Source organism: Pseudophryne corroboree, chromosome 7 (assembly GCF_028390025.1).
Source record: "Pseudophryne corroboree isolate aPseCor3 chromosome 7, aPseCor3.hap2, whole genome shotgun sequence".
NCBI lineage: Eukaryota > Metazoa > Chordata > Amphibia > Anura > Myobatrachidae > Pseudophryne > Pseudophryne corroboree.
In genome coordinates, this window is record NC_086450.1 from 237,869,082 (window position 1) to 237,892,079 (window position 22,998).

Genomic DNA, 22,998 nt, shown 5'->3' on the forward strand with positions numbered 1-22,998 from the left:
TACAATTCAATGGTCCCTACAATCTCATTGTTCATTGGACACAGGAATTCGGCTTCGGATTATAACAAAAGGTCATAGGTTGATTCATACAGGTGGGCTGTGACTGCTTTCAACTGTTCAGGTGGGTGGGATACTGGGTTTCCCGCCGCATGACTAAATAAGAACAAATAATAGTAAATGGACATAAACTTCTTATGTCCATAACTATTCGCACGAGCGATTAATCCGCTCCAAACCAACACCGGAATATTGCTATTTAAATACTCTTCCGATGGGTACCAAACACCACTGTATGACCCCTGTTAGACCCTTCGTACAATACAAAGAGGGATCTCTCTGTTCAGGAACATGCTATGTTAACTAAACTTTTAGAATCTATCAAAGGGACCATGATCTACAAAATACATTATATAGTGAAAATATGTAATGATTGAGTCGCACGCTACGATCACATAAACTCTACCGTAAATACGCATACCGTGCGCCTGCGGGTGCCCGCGACTGAGTATGCGCACGTACGGGAGAGCGTACGCATGCGCAGCACGGACCTGTGTGAGGTGCAAATATGGTAGTGTGCATAGAGATATTTTTCTGACTTTGACAAAAGTGTATAGCGAGCTGTACCTGGAGCAAAGTGTATAGCGAGCTGTACCTGGAGCAAAGTGTATAGCGAGCTGTACCTGGAGCAAAGTGTATAGCGAGCTGTACCTGGAGCAAAGTGTATAGCGAGCTGTACCTGGAGCAATGTGTATAGCGAGCTGTACCTGGAGCAAAGTGTATAGCGAGCTGTACCTGGAGCAAAGTGTATAGCGAGCTGTACCTGGAGCAAAGTGTATAGCGAGCTGTACCTGGAGCAAAGTGTATAGCGAGCTGTACCTGGAGCAAAGTGTACAGCGAGCTGTACCTGGAGCAAAGTGTACAGCGAGCTGTACCTGGAGCAAAGTGTATAGCGAGCTGTACCTGGATCAAAGTGTATAGCGAGCTGTACCTGGAGCAAAGTGTATAGCGAGCTGTACCTGGAGCAAAGTGTATAGCGAGCTGTACCTGGAGCAAAGTGTATAGCGAGCTGTACCTGGAGCAAAGTGTATAGCGAGCTGTACCTGGAGCAAAGTGTATAGCGAGCTGTACCTGGAGCAAAGTGTATAGCGAGCTGTACCTGGAGCAAAGTGTATAGCGAGCTGTACCTGGAGCAATGTGTATAGCGAGCTGTACCTGGAGCAATGTGTATAGCGAGCTGTACCTGGAGCAAAGTGTACAGCGAGCTGTACCTGGAGCAAAGTGTACAGCGAGCTGTACCTGGAGCAAAGTGTACAGCGAGCTGTACCTGGAGCAAAGTGTATAGCGAGCTGTACCTGGATCAAAGTGTATAACGTGCTCTACCTGGTGCAAAGTGTATAACATGCTCAACCTGGTGCAAAGTGTATAGCGTGCTCTACCTGGCACAGTGTGCATAGGAGGTTCTACCTGGTACAATGTGTATAAGCGGCACTACTGTGTGGTGTAATGTGAATTGGCACTATGATGTGGTCACGCCCCTTCCCCATGAAGCCATGCCCCTTAAATTTTTTGCGGCGCGCACAGCCTATCCTTTACGATCTAGCAGGTGGAACACCAATTCACTTTATGCCTAGGGCACCAAAATGTCTAGTTACAGCACTGGTGCAGGGTGTCCTGCATGCTACACAGCCCAGCAGCATTGTCACCCCATCCCCCCACCTTGCAACACTTTTGTAGTGTCCAAACAAGATTAAGATTAATAAGAACCTTCATTCCGATGGGACCCAGAAAAAGACCAGTAGGACCCCAATTTTTTAAAAGTGAGGGGTCCCTGGATCAGCGCGATCACTGTTATTGCTAGGTAGTCCTGCTTGGAAGCAGAAGAAAACCCTTCAACATGACCAATTGCATGAGGTACAAAATGCTCTGTTCCTGGACTTCCTTGCCAGAGGCAGATGCAAAGGGATGCGTTCAATTTACCAGCTGTCGGTATTCTGGTGGAAAAGATACCGACGCTGGAATCCAAACAGTCAGTAATGCCGCCGGCACATCAGGGCCACAAGGGGACTCTTAGCGCTTGCCCCGCTGCTGGCATTCTGGTGGGTGGGATGTCGCTGTCGGGATTTTGACAGATGGCATCCTGTCCGCCAGTAATCCATACCGCACCCGATGCAAAGGTGAGGCTGCAGCGCAGTCTAAAATTCAAATACGAGAGCCACACCAACTGTCATGGCTATGTTTGTCAGCATTTGGGTTGGCTCCCCTATTTACATTTTGGACTGCACTGCTGCACAACTTCTGCAACAAGGAAGTCCAGGAACACAGCATTTTATACCTAATGGAATGGTTCATGTTGGGAGGGTATGCAGCAGTGATCTACTGTTAAACTGCCAATATTCCCAAACTCAGACCTCAAGGCACCCAATCAGTCCTGGTTTCAAAAATATTCATGGTTGAGCGCAGGTAACAATTAGTACCTCAGTGATTTTGATTTAACCACTTGTGCTCAAGCATGGATATACTTAATCTTGGTTTGAGGAACCCGCTGATTATTACTCAGGCGGGGAAACGCGTCACCATATCACTGTGGAGCAGTCAAAGGCTGGCCGTGTACACAGCGAGAGCGCTCCGCCCTCATCCACCGCCGCTGACCGTCTAGTCACACACAGCGGGAGTACTGACCGCCTAGTCACACACAGCGGGAGCAGGGAACTCTACTCACCAGCGGTGTAACACTTACCAACAGAGGCTATAATATACCATCAGCTATCCCACTATTCCACAACACATAGCTGTAGCAAGAGATTATCCCCATCAGAGACATTTGTTGTCCTCCATTGAGATTGTAGCAAGGAATCTATTCACATTGATACATTGTGTCTCACGGGGAATCATTGTTACCTACTCAGGAATACAAGTGGAAACACTCATCTAAACCCTCTGGATATGGCCACATGAAAAAGGAACATTGCACCAGTGGCCGAGAAGACAGTGATATTCCATCAAGGTGGTAAATACTTTTCCTGCAATTTTATTCAAATAGCCTCTTTATGTTGTGGACTTTTAATTATCACTAAAATAGTGGAAAATAATATTCATACCAGTTATTGGTAAATTAAAATTCCCCTCCCCCCCTCTTTTTCTCATATATACCATTGTTATTAGATTCAACATATGAAGTATGGTAGTTGCTTCCTACCACAAGTAGCAACTTGCCTTTTTCAGCTGTCGTATCTTAATTGTTGTTTTTAATATATTGTTGTCATTGTACATTTATGTGGCTGGCCAACTGATGCTCTTTTATATAGAGTAAAATTTGTGGACAATTGGGGTAATTCAGATATGATCGCAGCAGCAAATTTGTTGGCTAAAGGGTAAAACCATGTGCACTGCAGGGGGGCAGATATAACATGTGCAGAGAGAGTTAGATTTGGTGAGTTATTTTGTTTCTGTGCAGGGTAAATACTGGCTGTTATTTTTACACTGCAATTTAGATTTCAGTTTGAACACACACCTCCCAAATCTAACTCTCTCTGCACATGTTATATCCAGGGACGTGCAGTCAGGGGAGACAGTGCCTCCCCTGTCATTAATGAATAAAATAATCCAAAGTAGATTCTTATGACACATATTCTGTGTCATAAGTATCTGCTTTAGGCTGCATATTATTTCATAGTTTTTGCCCTATGAAAAAATAAGAATTTACTTACCGATAATTCTATTTCTCATAGTCCGTAGTGGATGCTGGGGACTCCGAAAGGACCATGGGGAATAGCGGCTCCGCAGGAGACTGGGCACAAAAGTAAAAGCTTTAGGACTACCTGGTGTGCACTGACTCCTCCCCCTATGACCCTCCTCCAAGCCTCAGTTAGAATACTGTGCCCGGACGAGCGTACACAATAAGGAAGGATTTTGAATCCCGGGTAAGACTCATACCAGCCACACCAATCACACCGTACAACTTGTGATTTGAACCCAGTTAACAGCATGATAACAGAGGAGCCTCTGAAAAGATGGCTCACAACAATAATAACCCGATTTTTGTAACAATAACTATGTACAAGTATTGCAGACAATCCGCACTTGGGATGGGCGCCCAGCATCCACTACGGACTATGAGAAATAGAATTATCGGTAAGTAAATTCTTATTTTCTCTAACGTCCTAGTGGATGCTGGGGACTCCGAAAGGACCATGGGGATTATACCAAAGCTCCCAAACGGGCGGGAGTGCGCGGATGACTCTGCAGCACCGAATGAGAGAACTCCAGGTCCTCCTCAGCCAGGGTATCAAATTTGTAGAATTTTGCAAACGTATTTGCCCCTGACCAAGTAGCTGCTCGGCAAAGTTGTAAAGCCGAGACCCCTCGGGCAGCCGCCCAAGATGAGCCCACTTTCCGTGTGGAATGGGCTTTTACAGATTTTGGCTGTGGCAGGCCTGCCACAGAATGTGCATGCTGAATTGTACTACAAATCCAACGAGCAATCGTCTGCTTAGAAGCAGGAGCACCCAGCTTGTTGGGTGCATACAGGATAAACAGCGAGTCAGATTTTCTGACTCCAGCCGTCCTGGAAACATATATTTTCAGGGCCCTGACTACGTCCAGCAACTTGGAATCCTCCAAGTCCCTAGTAGCCGCAGGCACCACAATAGGCTGGTTTAAGTGAAATGCTGAAACCACCTTCGGGAGAAATTGAGGACGAGTCCTCAAATCTGCCCTGTCCGTATGAAAAATTAGGTAAGGGCTTTTATAGGATAAAGCCGCCAATTCTGATACACGCCTGGCTGAAGCCAAGGCTAACAGCATTACCACTTTCCATGTGAGATATTTTAAGTCCACAGTGGTGAGTGGTTCAAACCAATGTGATTTTAGGAATCCCAAAACTACATTGAGATCCCAAGGTGCCACTGGAGGCACAAAAGGAGGCTGTATATGCAGTACCCCCTTGACAAACGTCTGAACTTCAGGAACTGAAGCTAGTTCTTTTTGGAAGAATATTGACAGGGCCGAAATTTGAACCTTAATGGACCCTAATTTGAGGCCCATAGACAGTCCTGTTTGCAGGAAATGCAGGAATCGACCCAGTTGAAATTCCTCTGTAGGGGCCTTCCTGGCCTCACACCACGCAACATATTAACACCAAATACGGTGATAATGTTGCACAGTTACATCCTTCCTGGCTTTGATCAGGGTAGGGATGACTTCATCTGGAATGCCTTTTTCCTTCAGAATCCGGCGTTCAACCGCCATGCCGTCAAACGCAGCCGCGGTAAGTCTTGGAACAGACATGGTCCCTGCTGGAGCAGGTCCTTTCTTAGAGGTAGAGGCCACGGGTCTTCCGTGAGCATCTCTTGAATTTCCGGGTACCAAGTCCTTCTTGGCCAGTCCGGAGCCACGAGTATAGTCTTTACACCTCTCCTTCTTATGATTCTCAGTACCTTGGGTATGAGAGGCAGAGGAGGGAACACATATACTGACTGGTACACCCACGGTGTTACCAGAGCGTCCACAGCTATTGCCTGAGGGTCCCTTGACCTGGCGCAATATCTGTCCAGTTTTTTGTTGAGGCGGGACGCCATCATGTCCACCTTTGGTTTTTCCCAATGGTTCACAATCATGTGGAAGACTTCTGGGTGAAGTCCCCACTCCCCCGGGTGAAGATCGTGTCTGCTGAGGAAGTCTGCTTCCCAGTTGTCCACTCCCGGAATGAACACTGCTGACAGTGCTATCACATGATTTTCCGCCCAGCGAAGAATCCTTGCAACTTCCGTCATTGCCATCCTGCTTCTTGTGCCGCCCTGTCTGTTTACGTGGGCGACTGCCGTGATGTTGTCCGACTGGATCAACACCGGCTGACCCTGAAGCAGAGGCCTTGCCTGACTTAGGGCATTGTAAATGGCCCTTAGTTCCAGGATATTTATGTGAAGTGACGTTTCCATGCTTGACCACAAGCCCTGGAAATTTTTTCCCTGTGTGACTGCTCCCCAGCCTCTCAGGCTGGCATCCGTGGTCACCAGGACCCAATCCTGAATGCCGAATCTGCGGCCCTCTAGGAGATGAGCACTCTGTAACCACCACAGGAGAGACACCCTTGTCCTTGGAGACAGGGTTATCCGCTGATGCATTTGAAGATGCGATCCGGACCATTTGTCCAGCAGATCCCACTGAAAAGTTCTTGCGTGGAATCTGCCGAATGGAATCGCTTCGTAAGAAGCCACCATCTTTCCCAGGACCCATGTGCATTGATGCACTGACACTTGGCCTGGTCTTAGGAGGTTCCTGACTAGGTCGGATAACTCCCTGGCTTTCTCCTCCGGGAGAAACACCTTTTTCTGTACTGTGTCCAGAATCATCCCTAGGAACAGCAGACGTGTCGTCGGAATCAGCTGCGATTTTGGAATATTTAGAATCCATCCGTGCTGTCGTAGTACTACTTGAGATAGTGCTACTCCGACCTCTAACTGTTCTCTGGACCTTGCCCTTATCAGGAGATCGTCCAAGTAAGGGATAATTAAGACGCCTTTTCTTCGAAGAAGAATCATCATTTCGGCCATTACCTTGGTAAAGACCCGGGGTGCCGTGGACAATCCAAACGGCAGCGTCTGAAACTGATAGTGACAGTTCTGTACCACAAACCTGAGGTACCCTTGGTGAGAAGGGCAAATTGGGACATGGAGGTAAGCATCCTTGATGTCCAGAGACACCATATAGTCCCCTTCTTCCAGGTTCGCTATCACTGCTCTGAGTGACTCCATCTTGAACTTGAACCTTTTTATGTAAGTGTTCAAGGATTTCAGATTTAAAATGGGTCTCACCGAGCCGTCCGGCTTCGGTACCACAAACAGCGTGGAATAATACCCCTTTCCCTGTTGTAGGAGGGGTACCTTGATTATCACCTGCTGGGAATACAGCTTGTGAATGGCTTCCAATACCGCCTCCCTGTCGGGGGGAGACGTTGGTAAAGCAGACTTCAGGAACCGGCGAGGGGGAGACGTCTCGAATTCCAATTTGTACCCCTGAGATACTACCTGCAGGATCCAGGGGTCCACTTGCGAGTGAGCCCACTGCGCGCTGAAATTCTTGAGACGGGCCCCCACCGTGCCTGAGTCCGCTTGTAAGGCCCCAGCGTCATGCTGAGGACTTGGCAGAAGCGGGGGAGGGCTTCTGTTCGTGGGAAGAGGCTGTCTGCTGCAGTCTTTTTCCCCTTCCTCTGCCCCGGGGCAGATATGAGTGGCCTTTTGCCCGCTTGCCCTTATGGGGACGAAAGGACTGAGCCTGAAAAGACAGTATCTTTTTCTGCTGAGAGGTGACCTGGGGTAAAAAGGTGGATTTCCCAGCCGTTGCCGTGGCCACCAGGTCCGATAGACCGACCCCAAATAACTCCTCCCCTTTATACGGCAATACTTCCATATGCCGTTTGGAATCCGCATCACCTGACCACTGTCGCGTCCATAACCCTCTTCTGGCAGAAATGGACATCGCACTTACTCTTGATGCCAGAGTGCAAATATCCCTCTGTGCATCACGCATATATAGAAATGCATCCTTTAAATGCTCTATAGTCAATAATATATTGTCCCTGTCCAGGGTATCAATATTTTCAGTCAGGGAATCCGACCAAGCCACCCCAGCACTGCACATCCAGGCTGAGGCGATTGCTGGTCGCAGTATAATACCAGTATGTGTGTATATACTTTTTAGGATATTTTCCAGCTTCCTATCAGCTGGTTCCTTGAGGGCGGCCGTATCAGGAGACGGTAACGCCACTTGTTTTGATAAGCGTGTGAGCGCCTTATCTACCCTAGGGGGTGTTTCCCAACGTGCCCTAACCTCTGGCGGGAAAGGGTATAATGCCAATAATTTTTTAGAAATTAGCAGTTTTTTATCGGGGGAAACCCACGCTTCATCACACACCTCATTTAATTCATCTGATTCAGGAAAAACTACGGGTAGTTTTTTCACACCCCACATAATACCCTTTTTTGTGGTACTTGTAGTATCCGAAATGTTCAAAACCTCCTTCATTGCCGTGATCATGTAACGTGTGGCCCTACTGGAAAATACGTTTGTTTCCTCACCGTCGACACTGGAGTCAGTGTCCGTGTCAGTGTCTGTATCGACCTGAGGTAACGGGCGTTTTATAGCCCCTGACGGTGTTTGAGACGCCTGTACAGGTATTAACTGATTTGCCGGCTGTCTCATGTCGTCAACAGTCTTTTGTAAAGTGCTGACACTATCACGTAATTCTTTCCATAAGACCATCCAGTCAGGTGTCGACTCCCTAGGGGGTGACATCACTAACACAGGCAATTGCTCCGCCTCCACACCATTTTCCTCCTCATACATGTCGACACAACGTACCGACACACAGCACACACACAGGGAATGCTCTGATAGAGGACAGGACCCCACTAGCCCTTTGGGGAGACAGAGGGAGAGTTTGCCAGCACACACCAGAGCGCTATATATATATATAGGGATAACCTTATATAAGTGTTTTTCCCTGATATAGCTGCTGTATATATTTATCTGCCAAATTAGTGCCCCCCCCTCTCTTGTTTTACCCTGTTTCTAGTGCAGGACTGCAGGGGAGAGTTAGGGAGCCTTCCTCCAACGGAGCTGTGAGGAAAAAATGGCGCCAGTGTGCTGAGGAGATAGGCTCTGCCCCCTTCTCGGCGGCCTTTCTCCCGCTTTTTTATGGAAAAATTGGCAGGGGTTAAATGCATCCATATAGCCCAGGAGCTATATGTGATGTATTTTTTTTGCCAAAAAAGGTATTTTTATTGCGTCTCAGGGCGCCCCCCCCCAGCGCCCTGCACCCTCAGTGACCGGAGTGTGAAGTGTGCTGAGAGCAATGGCGTACAGCTGCGGTGCTGTGCGCTACCTTATTGAAGACAGGACGTCTTCTGCCGCCGATTTTCCGGACCTTCTTCTGGCTCTGTAAGGGGGCCGGCGGCGCGGCTCTGGGACCCATCCATGGCTGGGCCTGTGATCGTCCCTCTGGAGCTAATGTCCAGTAGCCTAAGAAGCCCAATCCACTCTGCACGCAGGTGAGTTCGCTTCTTCTCCCCTTAGTCCCTCGGTGCAGTGAGCCTGTTGCCAGCAGGTCTCACTGAAAATAAAAAACCTACTTTAAACTTTTACTCTAAGCAGCTCAGGAGAGCCCCTTAGTATGCACCCTTCTCGTTCGGGCACAAAAATCTAACTGAGGCTTGGAGGAGGGTCATAGGGGGAGGAGCCAGTGCACACCAGGTAGTCCTAAAGCTTTTACTTTTGTGCCCAGTCTCCTGCGGAGCCGCTATTCCCCATGGTCCTTTCGGAGTCCCCAGCATCCACTAGGACGTTAGAGAAAACGTTTTAAATTAGTTTCGTGAAAGGGCCGGAAGCGGAGGGCGGGGTCAAGCACTTGACAGTGTTAGCCCGTTAACAAAAGCAGCAGAAGCGGCACCTAACAGAGGTGCCGCTTTGACAGGGGCGTGCTCTCAGTCCTTCCCCTGTCACTGATGTTATTGGGCAGTGGGCAGGCAGGGCCGGTCCGATCATTACTCCAGGACCTGGTCTAGGCTGCCGCTGCGTACGGCGCGGGCACAACATTTAGGAGGGCACTGCTGCCCAACTTACCCTGCCGCAGTAAGTATAGGCGTGCGCACGGGGGTGCCTGGTGCGCACAGGCACACCCCTCTCACATGCCTGCTACGGTGCTGCCAATAATTAATGTGTCGTCCCCCCCCCGCACGGACTACTCGAGTCCTTCCTCAGCCTCCACGCTCCCCCCTGGCGACCCATCCCTGGTGTGAGGCAGCTAGAGCAGAGGAGAGCTGCTTGTGAGAGTCATGAGCAGGAGGAGCTGGCGGAGCGGGACACACGGCGGGAGCTCTACTTGGCCTACTCGATCCGCTTACCAGTCTTGGCGGCTCCAGTGTATGCGGCACCTGGGTACGGTCGCTGCCAGTCCAGGGAGGGAGTGACGGCGGCCAGGACTCAGGAGCTGCAAGAAGCAGGTGACATTAATGTTTAACAGCCGGCTACGTCCTAGCATTGCTCCCATCCTGCCCCCCCCCCCCCCCCCCCCCCCCGCTCAGCACCACTGCTCCCATCCTGTCCCCCCCCCGCTCAGCACCACTGCTCCCATCCTGCCCCCAGCTCTGCACCACTGCTCCTATCCTGCCCTGCACCAATACTCCCATACTGCCCCACCAGCTCTGCACCAATGCTCCCATCCTGCCCCCCCCTGCCCTGCACCAATGCTTCCATCCTGCTTCTCACCACTACTCCCATCCTGCACCCCCTGCTCCATGCCACTACTCCCATCCTACCCTCCCTGTCCCGCTCCACTGCTCCCATTCTGCGCCCTGCCCCGCACCACTACTCCTATCGTGCTCCGCGCCACTACTCCTACTATCGTGCTCCGCACCACTACTCCTACTATCGTGCTCCGCACCACTCCTCCTACTATCGTGCTCCGCACCACTCCTCCTCCTATCGTGCCCCGCACCACTACTCCTTCTATCGTGCCCTGCACCACTACTCCTTCTATTGTTCCCCGCACAACTACTCCTCCTATCCTGCCCCCTTGCCCCACACTACTCCTCCTCCTATCTTATCCCCCTGAGCCACATTACTATTCCTCCTATCCTGCCCCCTTCTCTGCACTACTCCTCCTCCTATCCTGCCCTATTGCTCCACACTACTCCTCCTCCTAAACTGCCCCTTTGCCCCACACTAATGTTCCTCCTATCTTACCCCCTGTTCTGCTCTACTCCTCCTATCCTGTCCTCGTGCTCCGCACTACTACTCCCATCCTGCCCCCTGATCCACACTACTACTCCGCCTCAATGTACTGTGCGATGTGACCCAATGACGTCACACCACGCGAACGGCCGCCCACCTGCCCGTGTTCTTCTCCTGTGCCCACAAACTCCACTGATGAGGAGGAGGAGCTGCATACAGCGTTCCTGTCAGTGAGAGTGAGCCATAAACTACTGCAGCCTGCAGGGAATGTGGGGGCGAGTGAGGGCCAGGGGGGATATAATATAACTAGTAATAAATTATTAATAATACAGTGAAGGGAGCGGAGAATGAAGGGAGGTGGAGGCTGAAAGACACAGAGTGAATGGGGTGGGGCAGGCTGAGAGACAGTGAAGGGCGGGCGACTGAGAGGCACAGACAGAAGGGTGGGAGACTCAGAGGCACAGAGTGAAGGGGGAAGGATGAGAGACAAAGCGAGGGGAATTGCGAGAGATTCAGATGGGATATGATGGCGTGGTTGAGAGACAACGCAGGGAGAAGATGATGATGTGGCTGAGAGACGATGCAGGGCGGAGATGATGTTGTGGCTGAGAGATGCAGGGAAGGGGTGATAGTGTGGCTGAGAGACGCAAGGGGCAGGCGGTGAACCTCTGTTGTATGATGATCACATTGGTTATATTCCTACACAGGCATCTTCCGGATCATGTGATATCCTACATGAACAGTGATTACCGACTGAAGACGCTGTCTGCCCAGGAAGGATACATTTCTTCAGAGGTTCCCCGTTATGAGAAACCACCAAATAGGTAAGGTGCATATTGAATAGAAAAGAATGCCAATAGGCGGTGCTAGACACGCCCGATAGGCGGTGCTAGATATGCCCAGTAGGTGGTACTAGACGCGCCTATACGACGGTGCACCCCCTAATAAAATGTGCTGCACACGCCTATGGCAGTAAGTCATTCTGCCCCCCACCTGCCTCAGAAATGGTCTCTGACAGAATCAGAGACCCCTGTGTTCCCCCGTCCACCTTTCCCCGTGTGTCTCCCGCTGTCCCTGCAGCCGGCTGGGTCAGGTCACATGGTGTCTGCCGGCACTGTCAGCAGTGGGTTAGAGAGTTGTTTGCTACTTGTCTGAGTCCCCTGTGTCCCTGCACCCTACCTGGATCCTCCCTGTACACTGTATCACCAGCGGGTGTCCAAGTGAGCGCTGGTCAGGGTACCAGGTGAGCAGGGAGTGCCATGGAGGGGAGGATAACGGATCCATGAGAGGATTCTCTGGTAGTGGGGATCACTACAGGCGCTGGGAGCCCCAGGGGGTGAGAGGGCTCCCTCGCAGGGAGGGATCGCAGCAACTGCAAACCTCTCCTGCTTGGCCTGGCCGTCAGCGTGAGAAAGGCTCTCTGTGAGGGGGCATGTCTACAACCACAGTTGTGGTATGGGTCATCAGTGGGACTCAGTGAACATTATGACTGCAGTGCCTCACCAGCCACAGACCTCACCGCACGCCACTGGTTATATCTGCCCCCACCCCCACACACAGTGCACATGGTTTTGCCCATTAGCTAACAAATTTGCTGCTGCGATCAGATCTGAATTAGGCCCAATATGTCCTTTTGAATAAAACATCTTTATATTTTTACCATTTAACAGCACTTTTCTTCCCATTTGTATATACATAAATTGTTTATTCGGGGTTGAGTATACCCGTAGAAAAGCAGCAGGTATTTGATGAACCAACAGGCGCCTGATCATTCTTGTTCTTTAATTATCCTTAACACCTAGACTGTAGGGCATAATGGGGATAGGTTTTATAAACTAGTCCTAGACAGTAAGGCTGCAGGGACCATTGCATGCTTCAAATCACCTGGGAATATGAGGCAGATATAACCAGTGGCAGCACACACCACAGTTAGCACATATACACATACATGCAGTGTTGTATGTAATATATGTGCTGGCTGCCTTACTGTGGGGATCAGCAGTGCTGTGCGTTTCACAGCTGCTGCTGCTGCACCTGGGATGCAACATTTAACTTCACTACTCCTTCTAAGCCCATCCAAGACTCCTGTGAAACACACCAATGGGAGTCTGGGACAGGCTTAGGAAGACTGAGGCCGAATGCTGCGTCCCGGTTGCAGCTGCATTTGTGAAAAGCACAGCACTGACGATCCCCGGAGTAAGGCAGCAGCACATATATTACATACAGCACTGCATGTATGTTTATGGTAGATGCTAGAATCGTATGTTTATATGTGTTAACTGCTCCCACCCCCAATTGCACTGTGTGGTATGAGATGCAGCCCACGGGTTGCAACCGCCACTGGTACAGTATCAGACCCGCATACCTCCCAACATGACCCTCTCCAGGAGGGATAGAACTTCCTTCTTACTGTATGATTGCCATCACCTGTGCTGAAACACCTTTCTTATCTATTAACCTGTTCAACACAGGTGCTGGCAATCATAAATTAAGAAAAAAATCCAGAAGCAGAGCATTTTGTCCCTCCTGGAGAGGGTCACATTGGGAGGTATAGAGGTTTATGACCCCTTCCATCGGGTACGAAAAAAATCTGTTCCCGGACATCCCTCTCGATTTATTATTGCAGTCACTTGTGTTGAAACATCTTTCTCATCAATGACCTAGTTACTGTATAACACAGGTGACTGAAAGTGAAATCAGAAACTGATAGGGCAGTCCAGTAGCAGAGCTTTTTGTACCCGATGGAATGGGATTTGTTGGAGGGTCTGAACATATTGATTGTACCCACGTAACGTCAGCTGGAATGTCAAGTGGGAGAAACAGGAGAGAAAAACCATACCCATCTACTCAATGTATACCCACCGAACTCTGTGTGGCAGACACAGGCCGCCGTGTCAGATCCGCGACGTCGCCTAGCAACCAGCAACAACTCTAGCCGGGTCTGATCATTTAGGCCAGGCCTTGTCGCTTTGCACCCCGGGAGATCCGGCTATGCTAGGACCATTACGCGCATATAAACGATAGAGGCTGAAGTGCATTCTTCCGTCTCTAATGGCAGAACCATTTTGGCGAAGTCCTTACCAACCGTAAGCATTCTGATACCTGGAACAATGGCCGACGTGCAGCTGTCACACGAGCAGACCATGAGACAGACTTTGTCGTCTAGTTTGCACATAACCTCCCCTCTGGAAACATAATGCTGACAGACAGCTTCTTATCCTTGCAACAGGCGGTGTGGGCGGGATCGGCCACTGACAAATCAGCGCGCCCATCTCCTCATGGCAGCCAATGAGCAGTCGGCCGTGTTCCACCTCGCAGTAGGTGGCTTGTGGTGCTGCCTGCTTGCGGAAGGCTGAGCTGAGGGTTCTGTGCCGGCGGTGGCTGCAGGATGAATGGTGCCGCCTGTCCCCTGTTTGACACCAAGGAGCGGGTTCTGAAACTCGGAGAGAGCTTCGAGAGGCAGCCCCGGAGCGGGTTCCACACCATCCGATGTGAGGAAGGGTATAGGATGTAATTTTGGGGTTACAGCTGGCGACTGTCCTGCACCGATGACTCTAGTCCTAGAGGTGGTATGGTCTCTGGGTCCCTGATCTATATCATTATCACCAGGGGTGTCAGTAATAGTGCAGCACCGTACCCATTAATACGTGCTTAACATAGCAAAACATTGGAACAGGACACTGGTGCTGGTATGGTAGCGTCTAGATTCCGTGCTGGTATCCCAGGCAAGGCTTTCCAAGTGTATATAAATGGTCATAAATAAGCCTCAGTCTTAAAAAATAATAATAATGCACTGCTTTTTATTGAGCTGTTGCGTGAGAATGCTTGTAATCTAGGTATGCATGTGTAATACAATACAATACAAGACTGACTGGTCTCAGTTTATTAATGAGCTGTTACTGTCAGGCTGCGTGCTGGTTGTAGGTGACTGTCCTGTATTACATTTATGTTGTGATTGGAAATTTAGTGGCATCATTGTGGCATCTGCCTGTCGGAGAAGTTGGCCTGTATATTGGTTGAAACTAGAAGATGAGGTGTCAGTGGTTACAGACCAGCACATGCTGCTGCCAGGAAACAGCTGTGTGGCCTCGTTGTCTGGAGGGCTAAATCAATAGTGCGTGCACTGTCCCCAAAATACCCTCACTGTACAGGGCTCCAGGGAGATGCCCAACATGATGCACCTTTATTGAAACACATAAGTAATAAGAACGTGTTTTAAATAGCATAGAGGAGTTGTGTGTTTTTTTTTTTAATGTAACATGGGTGAGTAAACTGCTTTGTTGTATGTACAGTATGTCGCAAGTGTCTGTCGTTCCACACACCACGAAAGCAGCCATTTTGTGTGCCGACACAAATTTATTTTTTTCTGTCAGCCACTAGGGGACACTGGCACAACTTCAAGATTGTGGGATGATGATGGTGGATTACAGGGAGCTGGCACTTTAAATAATCATCAGAAGTGAAACAGGCCCCCATCATCCCTCAGTTTGGAATTTGTGCCGAGGGAGCTGGTTACTGCTGACTGAGCTCCTGCTCAATTATATTACTTTATTTCAATTTTTTTTTCCTTCTTTCTTGGGACTTAGTTCTTTTAGCCCAGTGGTACCCAAACTGTGTGCCGTGGCTCCCTGGGGTGCCTCGGGACACTTGCAGGGGTGCCTCGGATTGGCGGTCCAGGACCAATTCAAATTATTTATGGTCAATATAATAGGCAAAACTAGTGCTAGTAGCTGTCAGTCATAAAATATGGGGACAAACAGAAGCAAATCTTGTTCCTCACCACACAATTCAGCCTAAGGATGACATATAAACACAATCTACTTAATTTAATATTTCTTTCTAAATTTCTCAATAAGAAATTTTTGGCCTAGGGGTGCCGTGAAAAAAATTCTGATACTCTAGGGCAGAGGTTCTCAAACTCGGTCCTCGGGAGCCCACACAGTGCATGTTTTGCAGGTAACCCAGCAGGTGCACAGGTGTATTAATTACTCACTGACACATTTTAAAAGGTCCACAGGTGGAGCTAATTATTTCACTTGCGATTCTGTGAGGAGAACTGCAAAATATGCACTGTGTGGGCCCCCGAGGAACGAGTTTGAGAACCTCTGCTCTAGGGCGCCGTGATTCAAAAAAGTTTGGAAACCACTGCCTTAGCCTCAGGAACCCTTCGCCACTTAGGGATATGGTCATTAGGACAACCACACTTAGGTTGACAGTCATTAGGTCGACCACTATTAGTCAACATGGGCACTAAGGTCGACATGGTCATTAGGTTGACATGGAACAAGGTCGACATGAGTTTTTCACACTTTTTCATACTTTACAATCCACGTGAACTACGATTGGGAATAGTAACCTGTGCCGAGCACAGCAAGGCACCTTGCCCGAATTTGCTCACCATGCGAGGGGACACTGTGTACTAATTAGGGTTCCCCATCACTTTACGAAGAAAACGACACCAAAAAAAGTTTAAAAAAAACTCATGTCGACCTAATGACTATGTTGACCTAATGACTGTCTACCTAAGTGTGGTCGACCTAATGATCCATACCCGTCACTTATCCAGAGAAGTGGGGTCCGGGTCACATAGCGGCAGCAAGCTGCACAGGAGAACAGCGCTTAACCAGAGAAGCACTGTTCATCCCAACACAGCCGCATCCTGAGGCTCCTGTTTGGTGAGTGAGCCTCCATGTAGGCACAGCGTCTGGCCTCCATCCCCTCCTCCGCCCGGTCACACTGGCCACGATAGCGGCGGGACTACCACTGCACTGCCACGCAGACAGACATAGCACAGCAGCGTGGGCAAATGGTGTGCGCCTGCTCCCAGCTATCTCTCCAGCGATGGTGTTAAGGTCTTCTTGCACTGCCGCACTGACAGTACAGAGTGCGGCAGTGTGGGGGAAGAGTGCGGCGGCCGCTTCCAGTTCATCCTCCTCTCCCGGCTGTGTCTGGTCTGCGAAACGGCGCAGCGTCATGGGGGGAATGAGTGGTTCCTCTGTACATTGTGGAGCAGCTGCGTCCCGAGCAGCGCCGGTATCATGTATGTAGTAGCCATCTTCCTGCACTGCCACGCTGACATTGCACGGTGCGGCAGTGTTTATCAGCATTCAACACAAACTTAATCTGGAACTGGAGAGAGAGTCCAGTGCAGTAAGGCTTAAGTCTAATTTATAGAGGGGAGGGGGGGAGGATACAAGCTTATTGTTTAATTGAGGCACCCACTCAAAATGGCGTGGACGTGGTGAGATGGGTGCGTCTACATAAGGGATGGGGGCAGAGTTGGCGGGCTTTCAACCTGTCTATCAAACTCCTTCCTCAGCTAGGTAGCTCATTAATGGCAACAATTGTTTCTCTGACGTCCTAAGTGGATGCTGGGACTCCGTAAGGACCATGGGGAATAGCGGCTCCGCAGGAGACTGGGCACAACGAAGAAAGCTTTAGGACTAACTGGTGTGCACTGGCTCCTCCCACTATGACCCTCCTCCAGACCTCAGTTAGAATCTTGTGCCCGGCTGAGCTGGATGCACACTAGGGGCTCTCCTGAGCTCCTAGAGAGAAAGTATATTTTAGGTTTTTTATTTTACAGTGAGATCTGCTGGCAACAGACTCACTGCAGCGAGGGACTAAGGGGAGAAGAAGCGAACCTACCTAACTGGTGGTAGCTTGGGCTTCTTAGGCTACTGGACACCATTAGCTCCAGAGGGATCGACCGCATGGAACCGACCTTGATGTTCGGTCCCGGAGCCGCGCCGCCGGCCCCCTTACAGAGCCAGAAGCAAGAAGTGATCCGGAAAATCGGCGGCAGAAGACTCCTGTCTTCAACAAGGTAGCGCACAGCACTGCAGCTGTGCGCCATTGCTCCTCATGCACACCTCACACTGCGGTCACTGATGGGTGCAGGGCGCTGGGGGGGGGGCGCCCTGAGCAGCAATATAAACACCTTGCATGGCAAAATCATCACAATATATAGCCCCAGAGGCTATATATGTGATAAATTACCCCTGCCAGAATTCCGGAAAAAAGCGGGAGAAGTCCCCGAAAAAGGGGCGGAGCTATCTCCCTCAGCACACTGGCGCCATTTCTCCCTCACAGCTCCGCTGGAAGGAAGCTCCCTGGCTCTCCCCTGCAGTCTACACTACAGAAGGGTAAAAAAAGAGAGGGGGGGCACTAAATTTAGGTGCAATATACATATATAGCAGCTATAAGGGGATATAATTTAGTTAATCCCTGTATTATATAGCGCTCTGGTGTGTGCTGGCATACTCTCTCTCTGTCTCCCCAAAGGGCTTTGTGGGGTCCGGTCTCCTGTCAGAGCATTCCCTGTGTGTGTGCGGTGTGTCGGTACGGCTGTGTCGACATGTTTGATGAGGAGGCTTATGTGGAGGCGGAGCAGATGCCTATAAATGTGTTGTCACCCCCTGCGGGGCAGACACCTGAGTGGATGGACTTGTGGAAGGAATTACGTGAAAGTGTCGACTCCTTACGTAAAAAATTTGACATGCCAAATGCGGGACAGCCGGCTTCTCAGCTCGTGCCTGCCCAGACGTCTCAAAGGCCATCAGGGGCTCTAAAACGCCCGCTACCTCAGATGGCAGACACAGATGTCGACACGGATACTGATACCAGTGTCGACGACGAAGAGACTAATGTAATGTCCAATAGGGCCACTCGTTACATGATTGAGGCAATGAAAAATGTTTTACACATTTCTGATGTGACCCCAGGTACCACAAAAAAGGGTATTATGTTTGGAGAGAAAAAACTACCAGTAGTTTCTCTATCGTCCTAGTGGATGCTGGGGTTCCTGAAAGGACCATGGGGAATAGCGGCTCCGCAGGAGACAGGGCACAAAAAGTAAAGCTTTAGGATCAGGTGGTGTGCACTGGCTCCTCCCCCTATGACCCTCCTCCAAGCCTCAGTTAGATTTTTGTGCCCGGCCGAGAAGGGTGCAATCTAGGTGGCTCTCCTAAAGAGCTGCTTAGAAAAGTTTAGCTTAGGTTTTTTATTTTACAGTGAGTCCTGCTGGCAACAGGATCACTGCAACGAGGGACTTAGGGGAGAAGAAGTGAACTCACCTGCGTGCAGGATGGATTGGCTTCTTTGGCTACTGGACATTAGCTCCAGAGGGACGATCACAGGTACAGCCTGGATGGTCACCGGAGCCTCGCCGCCGGCCCCCTTGCAGATGCTGAAACAAGAAGAAGGTCCAGAATCGGCGGCATGAAGACTCCTCAGTCTTCTTAAGGTAGCGCACAGCACTGCAGCTGTGCGCCATTTCCTCTCAGCACACTTCACACGGCAGTCACTGAGGGTGCAGGGCGCTGGGAGGGGGGCGCCCTGGGAGGCAATGAAAACCTATTTTTGGCTAAAAATACCTCACATATAGCCTCCGGGGGCTATATGGAGATATTTAACCCCTGCCAGAATCCGTTAAGAGCGGGAGACGAGGCTGCCGAAAAAGGGGCGGGGCCTATCTCCTCAGCACACAGCGCCATTTTCCCTCACAGAAAGGCTGGAGGGAAGGCTCCCAGGCTCTCCCCTGCACTGCACTACAGAAACAGGGTTAAAACAGAGAGGGGGGGCACTAATTTGGCGTTAGAAATATATAAAAAAGATGCTATAAGGGAAAACACTTATATAAGGTTGTCCCTATATAATTATAGCGTTTTTGGTGTGTGCTGGCAAACTCTCCCTCTGTCTCTCCAAAGGGCTAGTAGGTCCTGTCCTCTATCAGAGCATTCCCTGTGTGTGTGCTGTGTGTCGGTACGTGTGTGTCGACATGTATGAGGACGATGTTGGTGAGGAGGCGGAGCAATTGCCTGTAATGGGGATGTCACTCTCTAGGGAGTCGACACCGGAATGGATGGCTTATTTAGGGAATTACGTGATAATGTCAACACGCGCCAAGGTCGGTTGACGACATGAGACGGCCGACAAACAATTAGTACCGGTCCAGACGTCTCAAAAACACCGTCAGGGGTTTTAAAACGCCCGTTTACTTTAGTCGGTCGACACAGACACAGACAGGGACACTGAATCCAGTGTCGACGGTGAATAAACAAACGTATTCCTTATTAGGGCCACACGTTAAGGGCAATGAAGGAGGTGTTACATATTTCTGATACTACAAGTACCACAAAAGAGGGTATTATGTGGGATGTGAAAAAACTACCGTAGTTTTTCCTGAATCAGATAAATTAAATGAAGTGTGTGATGATGCGTGGGTTCCCCCCGATAGAAAATATGGGCGGTATACCCTTTCCCGCCAGAAGTTAGGGCGCGTTGGGAAACACCCCTTAGGGTGGATAAGGCGCTCACACGCTTATCGGAACAAGTGGTGGTACCGTCTATAGATAGGGCCGTCCTCAAGGAGCCAGCTGACAGGAGGCTGGAAAATATCATAAAAAGTATATACACACATACTGGTGTTATACTGCGACCAGCGATCGCCTCAGCCTGGATGTGCAGAGCTGGGGTGGCTTGGTCGGATTCCCTGACTAAAAATATTGATACCCTTGACAGGGACAGTATTTTATTGACTATAGAGCATTTAAAGGATGCATTTCTATATATGCGAGATGCACAGAGGGATATCTGCACTCTGGCATCAAGAGTAAGTGCGATGTCCATATCTGCCAGAAGATGTTTATGGACACGACAGTGGTCAGGTGATGCAGATTCCAAACGGCACAAAGGTGTATTGCCGTATAAAGGAAGAGGAGTTATTTGGGGTCGGTCCATCGGACCTGGTGGCCACGGCAACTGCTGGAAAATCCACCGTTTTTACCCTAAGTCACATCTCTGCAGAAAAAGACACCGTCTTTTCAGCTTCAGTCCTTTCGTCCCTATAAGAGTCATATCTGCCCAGGGATAGAGGAAAGGGAAGAAGACTGCAGCAGGCAGCCCATTCCCAGGAACAGAAGCGTTCCACCGCTTCTGACAAGCTCTCAGCATGACGCTGAGACCGTACAGGACCCCTGGATCCTACAAGTAGTATCCCAGGGGTACAGATTGGAATGTCGAGACGTTTCCCCTGCGCAGGCTCCTGAAGTCTGCTTTACCAAGGTCTCCCTCCGACAAGGAGGCAGTATGGGAAACAATTCACGAGCTGTATTCCCAGCAGGTGATAATTAAATTACCCCTCCTACAACAAGAAAAGGGGTATTATTCCACACTATATTGTGGTACTGAAGCCAGAAGGCTAGGTGAGACCTATTCTAAATCTAAAAAAATTTGAACACTTACAAAGGTTCAAATCAAGATGGAGTCACTCAGAGCAGTGATAACGAACCGGGAAGAAGGGGACTATATGGTGTCCCGAGACATCAGGGATGCTTACCTCCATGTCCCAAATTTGCCCTTATCACTAAGGGTACCTCAGGTTCGTGGTACAGAACTGTCACTATCAGTTTCAGACGCTGCCGTTTGGATTGTCCACGGCACCCCGGGTCTTTACCAAGGTAATGGCCGAAATGATGGTTCTTCTTCGAAGAAAAGGCGTCTTAATTATCCCTTACTTGGGCGATCTCCTGATAAGGGCAAAGTCCAGGGAACAGTTGGAGGTCGGAGTAGCACTATCTCGGATACTGTTACAACAGCAGGGGTGGATTCTAAATATTCCAAAATCGCAGCTGATCCCGACAACAAGTCTCCTGTGCTTAGGGATGATTCTGGACACAGTCCAGAAAAAGGTGTTTCTCCCGGAAGAGAAAGCCAGGGAGTTATCCGAGCTAGTCAGGAACCTCCTAAAATCAGTGCATCATTGCACAAGGGCCATGGTAAAAAAATGGTGACTTCCTTCGAAGCAATTCCAGTCGGCAGATTTCATGCAAGAACTTTTCAGTGGGATCTGCTGGACAAATGGTCCGGATCGCATCTTCAGATGCATCAGCGGATAACCCTATATCCAAGGACAAGGGTGTCTCTCCTGTGGTGGTTACAGAGTGCTCATCTTCTAGAGGGCCGCAGATTCGGCATTCAGTTTTGGATGTTGGTGACCACGGAGGCCAGCCCGAGAGGCTGGGGAGCAGTCACACAAGGAAAAAATTTCCAGGGAGTGTGATCAAGTCTGGAGACTTTTCTCCACATAAATATAGCTAAGGGTAAATTTATAATGCTCTAAGCTTAGCAAGACCTCTGCTTCAAGGTCAGCCGGTATTGATCCAGTGGGATAAAACATCACGGCAGTCGCCCACGTAAATAGACAGGGCGGCACAAGAAGCAGGAGGGCAGTGGCAAAAACTGCAAGGACTTTTCGCTGGGCGGAAAATCATGTGATAGCACTGTCAGCAGTGTTTCATTCCGGGAATGGAAACTGGGAAGCAGACTTCCTCAGTAGGCACGACCTCCACCCGGCAGAGTGGGAACTTCATGGGGAAGTTTTCCACATGATTGTAAACCGTTGGGAATTACCAAAGGTGGACATGATGGCGTCCCGTCTGAACAAAAAACGGGACAGGTATTGCGCCAGGTTAAGAGACCCTCAGGCAATAGCTGTGGACGTTCTGGTAACACCGTGGGTGTACCAGTCGGTGTATGTGTTCCATCCTCTGCTTTTCATACCTAAGGTACTGAGAATTATAAGACGTAGAGGAGTAAGAACTATACTCATGGCTCCGGATTGGCCAAGAAGGACTTGGTACCCGGAACTTCAAGAGATGCTCACAGAGGACTTATGGCCTCTGCCGCTAAGAAGGGACTTGTTTCAGCAAGTACCATGTCTGTTCCAAGACTTACCGCAGCTGCGTTTGACGGCATGGCGGTGGAACGCCGGATCCTAAGGGAAAAGGCATTCAGGAAGAGGTCATTCCTACCCTGGTCAAAGCCAGAAAGGAGGTGACCGCACAACATTATCACCACATGTGGCGAAAATATGTTGCGTGGTGTGAGGCCAGGAAGGCCCCACGAAGAAATTTCAACTCGGTCGATTCCTGCATTTCCTGCAAACAGGAGTGTCTATGGGCCTCAAATTGGGGTCCATTAAGGTTCAAATTTCGGCCCTGTCGATTTTTCTTCCAGAAAGAATTGGCTTCAGTTCCTGAAGTCCAGAAGTTTGTCAAGGGAGTATTGCATATACAACCCCCTTTTGTGCCTCCAGTGGCACTGTGGGATCTCAACGTAGTTCTGGGATTCCTCAAAACACATTGGTTTAAAACCAGTCAAATCTGTGGATTTGAAGCATCTCACATGAAAAGTGAACATGCTCTTGGACCTGGCCTGGACCAGGCGAGTGTCAAATTGGTGGTTTTTTTTTCTCAAAAAAGCCCATAT

The 22,998-nt window shown here is 49.7% G+C and overlaps 2 protein-coding genes across 6 annotated transcripts in view; one reads left to right on the forward strand and one right to left on the reverse strand.

Annotated features, from left to right (window-relative positions):
• The window catches only part of IQCB1 (IQ motif containing B1), a 352,259-nt gene that overhangs the window by 286,188 nt on the left and 43,073 nt on the right, over positions 1-22,998 (reverse strand). The window contains exons 1-2 of one of the 4 annotated variants that reach the window (XM_063934041.1): positions 13,591-13,744; positions 9,900-9,985 (exon numbers count right to left, since the gene is read on the reverse strand). The exons of 1 other annotated variant lie outside the window; for it this stretch is intronic. The gene's annotated coding sequence lies outside the window, so the exon portion shown is untranslated. Of the gene's footprint in view, positions 1-9,899; positions 9,986-13,590; positions 13,745-13,830; positions 13,941-22,998 lie in introns of those variants that run through there. 2 more of the 4 variants (XM_063934043.1, XM_063934040.1) reach the window with 2 other exon arrangements.
• Positions 14,018-22,998, forward strand: part of EAF2 (ELL associated factor 2) — a 76,415-nt gene continuing 67,434 nt past the window's right edge. For both annotated transcript variants that reach the window (XM_063934044.1, XM_063934045.1), the window contains exon 1: positions 14,018-14,219. In XM_063934044.1, the coding sequence (XP_063790114.1) occupies positions 14,117-14,219 (103 nt within the window). In that variant the 5' untranslated portion in view covers positions 14,018-14,116. The remainder of the gene's footprint in view (positions 14,220-22,998) is intronic.